This window comes from Peromyscus californicus, unplaced genomic scaffold (assembly GCF_007827085.1).
Source record: "Peromyscus californicus insignis strain IS unplaced genomic scaffold, ASM782708v3 Scaffold_9__1_contigs__length_137607984, whole genome shotgun sequence".
NCBI lineage: Eukaryota > Metazoa > Chordata > Mammalia > Rodentia > Cricetidae > Peromyscus > Peromyscus californicus.
The window spans coordinates 95,756,841-95,772,313 of NW_026294617.1; the positions used below are offsets into that span (position 1 = coordinate 95,756,841).

The 15,473-nt window shown below is 40.5% G+C and overlaps 1 protein-coding gene across 1 annotated transcript in view; it reads left to right on the forward strand.

Moving 5' to 3' along the window:
- Positions 1–1,271: 1,271 nt before the first annotated feature.
- Positions 1,272–15,473, forward strand: part of Dpyd (dihydropyrimidine dehydrogenase) — an 849,077-nt gene continuing 834,875 nt past the window's right edge. The window contains exon 1 of the mRNA XM_052730491.1: positions 1,272–1,453. Coding sequence (XP_052586451.1) covers positions 1,415–1,453 — 39 coding nt within the window. The 5' untranslated portion in view covers positions 1,272–1,414. The remainder of the gene's footprint in view (positions 1,454–15,473) is intronic.

A 15,473-nucleotide genomic window follows, 5' to 3' on the forward strand; every position in this document is an offset into this window, starting at 1 on the left:
TCCTGTGGAGGGAAATGAGCAAAATTAGAAGACATGAAAGTTCAGAACAATACTTGGTGAACGAAACACAAGTCAGGGAAAGAGTGACCCCGGTGAGGAGGAAGAGGAGAGAAGCATGACTTTTTTTTTTTTTTTTAATTGTATCTGGGTTGCAACAGGTCACCAAAAAGCTCCTATCTTATGTGTGAGGAACAAAGGGGTTAATTCATACTGTGAAGCTCACTCTCAAGTTCAGGAGAGTTAATAGTAGATGCTGGTACACAAGCATCCAAGTGACTCCAGATCTGGTTGAAATGAAGTGGGGAAGGATTAAATGAGTGAGTGAGAATAAGAAGCCAAGGATGATTCTGGGGTTTCTACTTAACCCTCTAGGTTTTTTTTTTTTTTTTTTTTTTTTTTGTGTGTGTGTGTGTGTGTGTGTGTGTGTGTGTGTGTGTGTGTGTGTATGTGTGTGTGTGTGTGTGTGTGTGTGTGTGTGTGTGTGTGTGTGTGTGAATACCTGATTCAAGGGGAATTATTATCCAACCCCTAGAAGTTTTAAGTTCTTAAAGGTAGCTTGGTGGTTTGTAGTATAAGTCTTTTCCAACCACTCAAGGAATCCACCCCCACCTTCTACTAGAAACACCCCTCACAACAGCAAGGGATCTCAACATGTGGGTCTCGACCTCCTGGGGGTCAAGACCCTTTCACGGGAATTGCCTAAGACCATTGGAAAACACAGATATTTACATTATGACTCATAAGAGTAGCAAAATTACAGTTATGAAGCAGCAATGAAAATAACTTTATGGTTGGAGGTCACCACAACATGAGGGTCACAGCATTAAGAAGGCTGAGACCCACTGAACTACAGGCTGCTCTGGGGTTCTGGATTGTGGATTCTGATGTCTGTCTGTCTTCTTGCGCCTTAGGCTCCCCTAGGCTCATAGTAATCCAAAGTAGCTTCAAAATCCTGCGGGCTTATTTGCTGGTGACCAGAGGAAGATAGATACTCCCTGATCCCTGGAGAATTCTGGAAGATCCAGTTGCTCTTTAGACTTGTGCTTCTGCACGTCGCGGGCTCGGGGCGTGGAAGAACGCAATTGTTTGCTTTTAGTTCTGGGGATCTCTGACCCCTGAACCGGCCTACCAAGCTTGGCCTTGACTGTTAGCCAGCAAAGAGGAGCACAGCCCAAAGTTCGCTCCAGCAGAGCCAGGGAGCCTGCTACCAGTGGGACAGGCTGCGAGGCGGGCCTAGAGTGTTGCCCCGCCCAGGGGCGTGTCCTCCGCGATCGCCCCGCCCCCACCGCCCGCCTTGGCTAGGGCAGTCAGTGCACCAGCTTTTAGGGCAAGCTGAGGCTTCAGTGCCGGGGCTGGAGGCTGCGGTCACTAACAGAGAGTCTGCGTGCGTGAGTCTGCGCCGGGGAACGCTGCCATGGCGGGTGTGCTGAGCAGAGACACACCGGACATCGAGGTACCCATCGCAGCCCCGGGGTGGGAGGGCCACCGAGGGGCGGAGGCCTGGGGGCGCTCCCGGGGCAAAGCAGGTGACTCTCTCTCTAAGTTTCCCAGGGGAAGACTTGTGGGCCAGGAGGGACATGGCACCCTGGGACCAGGACCTGGTCACTTCGTAGGAGACTTAAAGGTAGCCACCTCTCTCTGCCTTAAGTCACGGTAACCCAGAAGCTCGGAGTTCAGAGGCATGGACTACAGGGGACCAGAGCTCCCCTTCTCACCCATATGACCCTGCTCCGTCCCCTCCGTGGCGTTGGGGGTCTCCCACCCAGTGCCCCCACCTTCAATAGCTGAACCCTGCTGTCTGCAAAAGTGGAGTCTAGAAATCCAAGATCCAGGCCGCTGTCTCTCTAGCTGTGCTGGCCAGGGTATTGTTTACGACTTAATTTCACATTTGGAAGAATGGACCGAAGTACAGAGGACATTGGAAAGTACATCCTCCCCGGAAAGAGATACACAAACTGCCCTGTTCTCTCCTCTCAACAGTGTTTAATTCTCTCTTGCATTCTGTTTCTGCAAAAATCTCATCGCTCTGCAAATAAGTTCCAACCTGAAACGGCAAAACCTTTCGTTTGAGTTCTTCTAGGTACTTTAGTGTATGTATGCTGGGAGAAAGACTGAGTTACAACCGTGATTTTAATCACACTGAATCAAAGCCTGTGTTTCTCGGGTTTCTGTTTCGTTTTGTTTAGGGTTTTTCTTCGAGATAAAAACAAAACAAAACTCCTGTAGAATATTTGCGCTTCCTCCTTGCCCCTCTTCCCTTCCTACTCACCCCTCCCTCCCCCTGTCCTTCCTCCCCCCCTCCCTGTGCTTGTTTAGAAATAATAGGCTTTCCCTCTTTGTTCTGTTCTTTTGAATCAAATTTAAAACCACCTGTTTGCAGGATAACTGGTTTTGTCGCTGTTAACCAACCTTTATATGCTCCTAAAGGGAAGCTGGTAGTGTTTTAACAGACTTCCTATTTGCCTTTGAAAAATTCATTTTAGTGATAAGAGCTAAGAGACAACATGTGGACTTCTTTATGTAGTTTACTTAGGACTTATCTTCATAGTTTCATTTTTGGATATTGAACAATGTGCTTGATTTAATGAACTATTCATATGTGTACAGGACACAGAAACCATGTCTGACTCAAGTCATGGTCCTCTGGGTACTAACTTGGATTTAACTGCCCCGGCACATTTTTGTTGTTAGACTGAATCAGTTGGCTGTCCTCTGGCAGCATCCAGGCTGTGCAGACTTCAGGAATTAGTGTCAGAGATTGGATGACTTTTGGCTTCTAGCTGTTAAATTTCAGAGTGGTGTTTCAAGCTTAGCTGATTTCATTCTTTATGCTTCTCGTGCACCTGTCTTGAAAAACAGTTTTTACTGGCATTCTTATGGAGAAAGTGAAGCTAGTGAGACATTTTGTCCAGCTTAATTGTACAAACTTTACCCAAGAACGTTTAATCACTTTGAGCCTTCCCTGTATTCAACTGAGTGTAATCTTACTCTGTGTGGCCAGTCAGCCTGATGTACCTTATAACCTGGTATGGCAGCATTCACCTCTCTGTACCCTATGTGCTGTTCAATGTGTGATCCATACTCTAACCAGTAGCATCCTTTATCACCCACAATACTTTACTTTTCCCTCAAAGTATTACCTATGAATCATGAGCTAAAAATACCATGAAAGAGCATGAAATTAATCATTAAAATATAACACAGTGAGGAAAAATACATTAAGCAGGGAGGAACACACACAGAGATGTCTCCGTTAATCCTATTAACCCACTGAAGTTTTCTTTGTGTAGAAGAATCAGAATAAATTATGAAGGCTTAATTTTCTGTCAAATTCAAAAGCTTTCTTGAACACATTCATTAAAAACCATTGTGGGGAGATTGATCTGATGGTGATCACTGTCTTTGTCTCACATACATGGAGAAGGAGGCAATTTAAATATGGTGTGAAATAGATGGGGATCAGAACACAGTGATAAAGCACTTGATATTTGAGAAAAGTAGAGAAGGTAATGGAGGCCACCTACCGTATTAGTGATTTAGTTTTCCCAGTGAGCTACCTGTAGAATATGGTTTCACACTCAGACAAATATTTTGTCAAATTACTGAAGTCTTCAAAGTTGTTTTGTGTCTGTTTCTATGGGAACATAGTAGAGAGCCAGTTCACTAGACTGCACTTAGAGGATTCCCTGGGCTGGAAGAAGGACAGAAAGGGTGTGCTAGTTGATGATAAGACCTAGCCTATAGAATCAAACATTGCTGTCGTTGTTGAAATTGCAGAAATAGTACAAGATGCCAAGTTATCTTTCGCTGTTGCATGGTTATGGCTCAGAACCCGTCTTCTGGAGCTAAGTACTGGGACTGGGGCCTAGCTTTGCTCCTCTTTGGCTGGGTGACCTTGTCCATGTTACCTAGCTCTCAAAGCTGAAAGCAGTGTGGAAAATAAGAATGGTGTGGTCAGCACCTGCTACAGGTACTGTTAGGGTCTGCGAGAAGCCCCATCAAAGACCACCAGTCATGTATGCAATCATCAAGAACGTTCAGTAATATCTAACATGTTGGGGTCTAACCATCTGGCAAAGTGGCAAATGGAGACCCTGGGAGAACCTCGCTTAATCAGGGTTAGGGGAATTCCAGGGAGGAGAGATTAGTCTGTAGGCTGATTGGTGGGTTTTTATGGATTGTTACAGGATTGGTAGGTGGTTCTAGTGTTGAGGGACTTGCCAGCGGCAGGGTAGGGGAAGCTGTCCTTAGCTAGCAGAAGGCTGTGGGGGTGCCTGCTGAGCCAGCAGAAGGCTGTGTGGGGTGCCTGCTGATTGGTTGCCCCTGAGCTGTCGTTTTTCCTGAGAACTGCTTGCTCAGCTCCAGTCAGCTCCAGTAAACTGAAACTAAGGCCTGGTCTCTGGCAGGGGCTATTAGGAAAGCCTGTCATGGCTCTTGTCTGGCTGCCCAGCCCTCTCAGGACACAGCTTCCTGTTAGGAAAAAGGGCCAAGGTTAACAAATAAATGAAGCAAAGGATGTTGTCATTAGAAAAATCATTTCCAACAGATAGTTAGTACTTCAAAGTGTAATAAGAGTAGCCACATAGTTTAAAATATTATTTTGCTTTATTATTTTGATACGGTCTAAATTTTGCAAAGCATGACTTTTGAATTCAGACTTTCCTGGGAGAGTTTCAAAGTAGGTAAGTATTGGCCACTGGTCACTTTCCCTGACCTCAGCAGTAATTTCACAGTATTTCTTCATTCAGACTGAATCGCCAGCCAATCTGATGTCAGTATCGGCACATCTAAAAGCAAGGAAGAATGACTGTTCAGAACTTCACTTTTGGTCAATAACCTGCTCCCCACTCCCCTTCAAAGATAATTGGGAAGAGACAATGGAAGTATATAGTTAAAGCTTTTAACCACCTGCACACTAGTCATTTTGGTATTTACAGCCAAACTAAGTTACCGCTTACTCCTCTGCCGCCTCCACAGTCACAGCTGAAATCCTTCCCCTGTGTTAACCACTGAGTGAGTGTCCAGATTTACCCGGAACAAAGAAATGAACTCCAATCTGCTGCACACAAAACGGAGTGGAGTTTGAGTCAGATAGAAATGGTTCTTGTTGCTGCTCCTATGCCTTCTGCTGAGCTTTGAAGACAGCGGAGAACTTTTTGTGCTTGGTAGTTAAGAAAGTGATATTTTAAAATGAGGACTTTGGAAAATGGAAGTGTAAGGAAGGACCTGCTTCAAAACAAGGAAGACACGGGCTCAAAACTGGCAGAAATAGCAACATACATTTCAGGACATCTTTTATTACAATTGCTTCTGCCCCCGTGGTAGGAAGAGCCAAAGGAGAAAAATTAGTGTTCAAATTTATGGAAGTTGAGAGTTATCTATTTTTTTCATTCATACTTTTTTTTTAAAAAAACTGAGTATATAGTATTCCTTTCCTCTCTCCTTGTATTCATCCACTGGGCATCACAGGGCTTGTAGAAACACAGTTGACAATGGTTTTTAAAGCTTTTTACTTAAAACAATTAATGGGCTTTAGTTGTGGAATGTGTGCTTTATCCTCCAAATTTTAAACTGTTCTGTGGATCAGTTATTTTTAGAGTAGTAGGGAGTTTACTTGAGTAGTACAAACATGTATATCTGCTTATCTGCCTCAAACTATAATTAGTTCCATTGATGGTAGTTTGTGTGTAACATACTGCATGCTTCTGTAGCTAGAATTCAGTAGTTTCTTCTCATGCATTCTGGAAGAAGAATCTTTATTTGGAAAGCTGAATAATAATGACAAGAAATGAATGAGAATGCTAAGATCTAGGGTCTAATGCTGAGGTAACATGGTCTTTAAACAACTACACAGTAGCTGAACATATCATCCTATCAAGCTCTGTGTGACCAGGCAACAATAACTAGGCTGGAAGCTAGACCTCCCCATAGAGTACAGATGTGCCATTACTCTGGGAGATTTTAAAAGCAGAAGTTCAAGTCCCAGAAGTTGGAGCATGTTCACAGAAAGACAATGGGACTGCAAAAGAAGACTGTCCTAAAATGCCATGGCAAAGTGTGAAGAGAGCTTTGGCATGGTCCAAGCTTCAGTGTAGCTAAAGAGGAGCCTGAAAAACAGAAATGGTCAATTTATTGTTTTTTTTTTCCTGTTTGCTTTATGGACACAACAACAGCTATGTATCACAGATCTCCGTTTTTTAAAACTGTGCCGAAGGGCTGGCGGGACAGTCCTGTGCTTGCTGAGTGAGCAGGAGCACCTACCCAGATGTGATCCTCCTCCTGGCTCACTGAGTAGCAGTGAGAGATTCTGTCTCAAAATACAGAATGGAAGTCTTCCTTTAGGAAGAGCACACAAGGCTGACCTCTAGCATCACACACACACGAACAAGTACATATATGCACACACACACACATACACACACACACACACACACACACACACACACACACACACACACACACACAAAATTAGTACAGAAAATTTATTCCATTTCTATTCTATACTAATTAAAATGTGTAATCAGACATTTGTTGCTGGTAACATTTTTTATTTATTTTATTAAGGAATTTTTAAACTCATTTTACAAAGCAATCACAGATTCCCCCATTCCTCCCTCCCCCTGCCCCTCCCACCTCCCCCCCATCCACTCTCCATTCCCTTCTCCAACAAGGCAAGGTCTGCTGGTAACATTATTTATAATCAAGAGTTTTACCGTCAAATATGATATGTTTACTTTCTGAATGTCGTTTGCTTTTAAGCTTTCTTAAGACAGAAATGGTTTCTGGCCTCACACATCAGTAGTGTTCAGTTAACCTGGAGTGTGCCGTGTTACTGAGGTAACTTTGGATAGCTTCATGTAGTTCTTGGAATATATGATCACTATTGTTTTTGTTATTCTTTCGTAAAATACTGCATTCTTAGGTACCAAGTGCCTGCATTTAAGACAACAAATAACTTCTACTTTAGACAGTTCAGCACAGTTGTCTATTAGTGTTTGGAACTAAGAAATTTTGTATGAATTTATTTTTTAAAATGTCAAATTTTTATTTCATGGTTACTATTTGAAAAAGCATTGTATTAAAAATATTCAGTTAGAACTTGCATTCAAAATGGAAACTGTGAAACTTCACACTTAATTTTACACTTTTGGTATTGAATATATTTTATGCACTTAACCAACACCTAAATAACAAAAGAAATCTATGACAGAATTAGAACTAGAAAAATAATTAGCCTTATATATTTAAACTCATACAACCGTATATACAATTCTAACTATATGTAAGTTCATCAAGTTGCATAATCTTTGAGTCTGGTTAATTTTCATGTGTGATGTTTTTATTTCATTCCAAAAGATTTATAATGAAGTAAAATAAATAAGAAAAAAGTTTTATATATATATCTATATCTATCTATCTATCTATATATCTATATATATTGAAAAGTACTGGTTCTGCTATTTCCTTGGATATTCGTTTTATTTATTTATTTATTTATTTATTTATTTATTTATTTATTCGTTTAATGACAGGGTTTTTATATGTAGCCCTGGCTGTCCTGGAACTCACTCTGTACTAAGCCTTGAACTTAGAGATCTGCCTGCTTCTGTCTTCCCAGTGCTGGGATTAAAGGCTTGTACCACCATGCCCTCCAGGCTGTGTCTTTTATTGTTATGGCCTGTTCTTTCTTTGTCAGCCAATTGAAATTGATCTTATTTATTTCTCACATAAGGGATGTAAGGATTAACACATAAAACACCTTCACATAAAATGAATGAATTTGAAATGGTAGTTCAGGGGCAGGTGAGGCGGCTGGGCAAGGAAGGGCCCTTGCTACCAAGCCTGATGCCTTGAGTTCAGTCCTGGAGCCAACATAGTGAGAGGAGAAAACCGATTCCTGCAAATTGTCCTCTGACCACCATGACTGTGCTGTGGAATGTACATGTCTACTTACATATACACATACACACAAAGTAAATAAATTAATTAATAAAAACCAAAATGGTCGTGCCTATTGGCTACATGAACTGTCATTTACGGTCATTTGGATAGAATTCGCTGGACTTTAAGGATTTCCTAGACATGTTGGAAACTGGTCTTCTTTTTAAACAGATATGTGAAAATAGAATCTACATTTTGTGGGGGGAGAGGAAACATAACCATAACGGAATTCAAAGAATTACCAGGGACACTCAGTGTAGACCCATGAATGCTGCAAGTGTGTGTTATGAAAGTTGCTGATGGTATGGGGGGAGTTAATGACATTCAGGTCAAATTAAAGACTCCTGTTTGCCTTCATTGCTACTTAATGTATGCTTCTAATCCTATCTTAATGCCAGCCCTCTAGTGTAGGCCTCAGGGAATACAAAGGAATTATATGGTAGAGACCTCATCTATTCAGAACTAGCAACATCTAAATGGTGGAATGAGATTAAAATTCAGGGCTTTCCCCTTTTATAATCCTTTTATTTTTTTCCAAACTATACCTTACATATGGATAGATTCTTCAGCAATTTTAATACTATATCAAAGCTGATGAATGGGTAAATATTTGAGGATACCCGTTTATTAAAAGTTTGAAGAAATTTTGATGTTGTTCTTTTCCTAAAAGAAATCCCATGCAACTGAAACATAGCAAGATATTATTTGTACTAAATACAAGGTTTTTTTTTTTTTCCAGGAAGCACATACACTTTAAGTAATTTTTTTTTTTTCTGGATTTTCAAGTGTCCGTGAGCAGACCACACTTACTTGTATTTGATAGCTGTCTTAATTCCTGGTATGAGGTAGGTTAGAGGCCAAACTCTTTTGTTCCAAGAAATTGTATGAGTACCCTTTCTTGACAGTGACCAGGTATCCTAATTTTGTATACATCCTGATAATTTTCTTGGAGAATTTCAGTCAGGTTGTGTAATGCATTCTTCCTTCCTTCTGCCTGTATCATAATAATTAAAGAGGCCATGTGAGTCCCTGTCTCCCAGGTGCTTGGAAATTGATATTATGAGTGCTTATGAATGTCCCCTTGAGGCAGTCTTGACTGGGCCACTTTGAAGAAATATCTCTTCATCAATAATTAAGCCCTGAGGGCCACTTCTCAGGGGACACACAGAAAATTACATGTCAGCTCCAGGCCTGATTTATACAGATGGTGGCCACAGATGAAGCCCTGAGTGCACGTCTACATCCTAAGTTGTTGTTTTTTTCTGTTTGTTTTGTTTTGTTTCCTTGCCACTTTAAGTTTGGACCCATCACCACTTTCCCTTCTCTGGGAAAAGTCATTCCCCAGCTTTGACTTTTGTTCTACATGCCCAGGTTAACATGTTTGGATGTTTTAATCGTTGTGAAATTCTTTGAATGTATTAAAAATTGTTTATAGTAGCACGTTGAGACTTTTAAAAGTTTAGTATTTCTAACAGAAGAGTAATGTGAATGTCTTCAGCAAAACAATAGAAATGACTCTCTCTCTCTTTCTTTATTCCTTTCTCTCTGTCTCTCTTTTCTTTCTCTTCCTCCCTCCCTCGCTCCCTCTTTCCTTCCTTCCTTCCTTCCTTCCTTCCTTCCTTCCTTCCTTCCTTCCTTCCTTCCTTCCTTCTTTCTTTCTTTCTTTCTTTCTTTCTTTCTTTCTTTCTTTCTTTCTTTCTTTCTTTCTTTCTTTCTTTCTTTCTTTCTTTCTTCCTTCCTATTAAAGGACCTGGGATGGTTTTGCTTTATAGGTGTGAACCTTGAGAGGCTGTTTCTGAACTTGTGGAGGTCACTCATTCACTGTTTGCTGATCCTTCAGTGAATCTGCTGTTAGTCACTCTTTTAAGGGGCTAGTGAGAAAACTCAGTGGGTCACAGAGTCGGCCACCAACCTTTAGGACCTGAGTTCAATCCCCAGGTCACACTCAATGGAAGGAGGAGACAAACTCCTGAAAGTTGCTCTCTAACCTCTACATGCACACAGTAGAAATAACCCACTTGCATTTACACACACACACACACACACACACACACACACACACACACACACACACACACAAATAATAATAAATTAAAAAAAGGAAATTGTTTGAAAGTGTGGCCTACTGTGTGATCATAGAGAGGAAGGTAGTCATGTTCTGACTATTCTGTTTGCCCATTCTGTGAGTTCATACGTACAGTTCCCCTGTGTCAGAAGCACTGCTTCCTTGTAGTCATACCTCACCTCTGGTTCTTACACTCTTACCATCTCCTCTTTCAATGCCCCCCAGATCCTTGGGAAGAAGTCATGTTCATATTTGTTCCACATGATACTGAGAATTCTGCAGCCTTGTATTTTCTACACCTTGATTAGTTGTTGGTCACTTTGTTAACCATCTACTATACATAGAAGCTTCCTTGCTGAGGATTGAGAGCTCCATTAATCTATGGGTTTAATGGTAAGTCATTAGGACTTAGTTTAATGGTACTCCAACTTATCAGAGTAATAGTCCTATGTTCTCTACTTGGGCCTATGGCTAGCATTGCCATAGATTCTTGGCCTGACAATGGTGCCAGGTATGAGTTTCATCCTTTGGAGTATAATTCATATCCAATCAGAAAGTGATTGGTTATTCGTATGATGGCCATACCACCATTGCACCAATGAACATGTCTTGTCCGAGAGTCCTTATGATAATAATCCATATTTTGTGGATTATAGATGATAACTTTTGTGTATATATTTGCTTATGTGCAGGTACATCTGTGTACACATGTGTTAGTATGTATATACATCTTATCCTCAAGCATTGTTTCTAAGGCACCAGATGCCATTTTCTTTTGTTTCCATTATTTTTTGGCTTTGTTTTTGAGACAAGGGTCTTTACTGGCTTGGATCTCACTGATTTGATAGGATGTCTGTCTATCAAGTCCTAAGGGTCCTCCTTTGTTCACCTCTTCAACACTGGGATTATAAGCATGCTGCACCACACCCAGCTTATTGTATGTGGGTTCCACAGATTGAACTCAGGTCCCTATGTTGACTCACTAAGGTGTCTCTCCAGCTTCCAAATAATGGTATTGCTAATTTGAAATTAGGGCTGGAGACAAATCTCTCAGTCAGTTTGGTAATCATCAGTGGAAAGGAGAGCACAGCTGGGGAGATATCAGTCCCCGCCTCCCCTCCCCCTGCCCCTGGGAGAGTTCAATATCTACCTCTGACTCTTTTTCTCACAGTAGCTTCAAAGCTTTGTGGACTTCTTTTCATTGAGAAATGCTGGAGTTAAAAAAAATGAAGTCCTCTGTAATTAAAAAAAAAATGTATTCAATTTCTTGCATAGATCCCCAGGGATAAATCATGGCTCCTTTCACAGTAAGATGTACATTTCTCTGTGTCAACCTGTGTTAAACTTCTTTTCATTTCTCAAATTTAATGCTAAATTATTTTCATGATCATTAGTGAAGATTTAAAATATGCCAAAGAGAAAAGCAAAAAAACAAAATTATGACCTCAGCAGAAGCTGGAGAGATGGCTGAGTGGTTCAGAGTATTGCTGTTCTTCCAGAGGACCCAAGTTCAGTTCCAAAAAACATGTTTTGGTTTTTTGTTGTTTTTGTTTGTTTGTTTTATTTTTTTGAAGGAAGGGTGTGTCTTTCCCAGGCAAAGACAGAAGCTGGATAGAGGTGTAGCTACTCACTCACTCTACATAGTGCTCCAACACTGATTCTAAGTGCCAGAATGTAAGGTATCCAGATGCAGCTTGCTTGCAGAGATGATGTAGTTTGTACTTAGTGCTTCTTAATGGAACATAGTCTGAGCTTTGCATGAGGTCAGGAAGGAACAGGGAGAAAACAACTGCACTGCAAGTGGTGTTTTTGAACAGGGAGCATCCCTAAATCTCAAGTCAACACCTTAAAAGGATAAGGCCGCACCTGCTCATCCTGTGAGCCAGGATGGAAATGTTCCTATTGTCTCAGTCTTTTTGTCCCTCCCCGTAGGACCACTGTGGCATACCAGGCTGCCAGAAGATGCTTTTCACCTAGGCCAGCCTCATATTGGAAGCAGGAGTGGGTGATCATGTGACCATGTATCATGTTTGTGTATATGTTCTAGAGGACATGTGCAAAAGTTTTGGTTATCTTTAATCTTCATAAAAAATAAAAAGCTATATTTGAGTATAGATAAATTTGAATTAATGCACTTTCCCCCTCATAATAAGAAATTTCATACTTTTGGGGTTAATTAACCTGAATAACCCTGAGTTCATGCTACATTTTAAAGCTAAATTTACCTCCAGTTCGAGGCTTATGTCTCTGATTTGAATGAGTTGAAAATGTTTGCACAGGAAAACTTACAAGTTCATGAAAACTGTGTTTACCATTCCTCCCACCTCATCCAAACAGCAAGAAACTAAAGTATTCTTTATATTTGCTTAAGATCATATAATTAGAATAGGCTCTTAGATGAGAAATTATCAATGGTAGGTACAATTAATGTAAGAACTTGTTATTTTCAAGTTGTGAATATGCTCAGTTCCAGTATATAGTAGCTTGCCTTGTATGAATGTTTATAAAGTTCTATCCTTTCCTTTATTCTATATTTTAAAATAAATAATTCAGTGAAAAACTGTCTCCTTGGTTTAATTTGTGTTTGTTTGAATAGAATTGTGGAGGCTAAAAATTACTCAGGGTCAGAGAATCTGAGCTTGCTTTACCCAGCAGGGCTGCATAAGGGGATTATTTGACCATGGGTCTGGTTACCAGGTGTTTAGAAGGGTCTAAACTTGGTTGTGCGGTGTGCTTTGATCTAGCAAGGGGGAGGTCTTTTGCCCCACCCCTTGGCATTGATATAAAAAGCTCCTTTGAATAAACAGAAAAAGCCATTGGGTTTTGATCCAGGTCCTCCCAAAGCTCTCCTGTGTTTCTGTCTTTCTCCTCTTCACTCTCTTTCTATCTAATATTTTTTTTTATCCCTCTCTCCTCCTCATAGGAACCCTGGGAAAAGTAGGAACCGGCCTCCCACAGAAACTATTTTATTTTTTCATTCTTAATAGTTGCCCCTTTATTTTAAACAAATTATTTAGATAGTGCCTTCTTTAAAAAAATGCTTAATTAGTTCTTTGCGAATTTCAAACATAATGTATTTTGATTAGATGCATGCTACTCCACAACTCCTTCTAGATCCATGCCTTCTTCCATACCCACCAGCCTTTGTGACCTCATTTTCTTTAAACCCCTCAAGTTCAATTTGTGCTTCCGGTGGGTGTTGGGCCATCCACTGTAGGAGCATGGCTGACTCGCCAGAGACCAAATCCTTAAAGAAAATCAACTCTCTCTTCACCAGTGCCACAAGTACACTCATGTGCATGTTTAGACCCCTGCATCTGTGTACCTGCGTGCATCTGCATCTACACGATACACCTTCCCCACAAAATAATAAAATCAGGAACAATGGAAATATGAAATCCAAATAATTAAGGCAAAAACATTATAGATTTTAAGGAAAAAATAGGCCCCAATGAATCATAAAAATCACACAAAATTATTGCTGTTTTAGACACAATTCACCAAAAGTAACTCCAGAAAACTTAATAGAATAGCAATAAGCCTGTGTATCTGATCAATTATAACATTCATTGTTTATTGATATTTATAGTAAGTAATGTCTCATCATTATGTATTTTAATTGCAATAAAAAGGTATCATAGAGTAGGGGTAAAGAATATAGACTTGAGGGGCTGGAGAGATGGCTAACTGTATAAGAACATTCTGTGTAAGCATGAAGACCTGAGCTTGAATTCCCAGAACCCATCTAAAAAGCTGGGCATATCTTAGGTGCCTGGAAACCCAGCATTAGAGGTCAGAAGCAAATGGCTCCTGAGAGCTTGCTGCTCAGTCAGCTTAATGTGAGCTTCATGCCCAGTGGAAGACACTGTGTCAATGCAGTAAGCAGAGAGTGATATTGGAAGACACCTGACATCCTCCTTTGGCCACGTGCACTGGCGCACACCTCACATACTCAAGTGTGTACACCACACATGCAACGTACCCCCACTCTGGAATGAGGGTGCCAGCTCACCACTCTGCCACTTTAAAGTTCTGACACAGTCAAATAACAGAAACATTTTGGTTTTAGCTCCTCATCTGTGAAACAGAAATAGCATAGTACCTGCATCTTCCTTCTAGTTGGTCCAAACATGGGCAAGAATGTAGTTAATGTCAGATATCAAAATATTAATAATGGCTGCCACTTACTGTTATGATGCCAATGATCTTTCTACACTTTTTATTTTAGAACATGTATTTCTAAATCTCTGAAAGCACATGAACTTACTGATACTTCTTTGTGTGTCCATTCAAAAATATTTATTAATTTCTTACTGTGTACAAGACAGTTGTGTCACAACAGAATGATCATCAGCCGAAAAGCTTAAATTCATGGTATTTGAAATAATATCATGTACTTCTGTATAAACAAACCAGAATGACGTGATGGGGAGTGATCAGTGGGCCTTCCTTTACCTGGTGATCTGAGGAGGCTTCACTGAGGAGTTAAGCTGTAAACTGAAAACTGAAAGGCTATCAACATTCTGTCTGATTTTTTTTGAGATTGGGATTTTGGAGTATTTTTGATTTGGGGATTTTTGATTAGGGATGTTTACCTGATGAACTATATGTAAATATTCTAAGATCCATAAAACTAAATTTCACATAAAGGATGCACAACTTGCTCATAGGTTTCCAAAGCTGGTTATCCACAGAGTGTCTTATGCTTCCTGAAACTTCCAAAGTTTTCTTTGTGAAGTTTTCTTCTGAGTACATGCTGCACCTTAGTCTGGGTATTTAACATGGAGTGGAGAAAGATGCATACCCCCTGAATACAATTATGATACGGAATTGAAGATGAAGTAAGTTAGCAGAAAATTTTAAGTCCTGAAAGAAAATAATTAGTGCTGGGGGTGATATACAGGATTGTAATTATAGGATCAAAATGTGCATTGCTGTGAATGCACATTCATGCAACTTGATTGCTTTGTATGGAGTGATATTGGTTGTGTTTAACAAATGATAATGAAATTCATGCAAGCTTTGCTACAGTCTCTCTCGACCTTTGCCTTCATATACAGTAGTTTGGAGTACTGGAAATGTGTTGGTTCTCCCCTTCCAGGGAGAGATGGAGAAGAGTCGTCCCGGATGAAATGGACAGGTATAGAACAAAGGCAGGCACAGAAGCCGCAAACTCGAGTTCATAGGGATGACAGTGGTTGCACACTTACTGGATGTCTCGTTTCTCTCGTGCCCCCCCTTCAGAACCTATTCCCCATCCTAAGAGATTGTGCTTGTTTCAGAAATGGTGAAACCAAGGACACAGAAAACAGATATGATCTGATTAAGTCCATGGTGAGCTGGAAGCTAACAGCTCTGAATAGGAGCTCAATTTGACATGGCTGTTTATTCAGACATTAAAATACATGATATGAAAATTAGGAATCAGAGAAGTATGTAAGCAGGGAGTCCTCTAAAAGTTACCTCA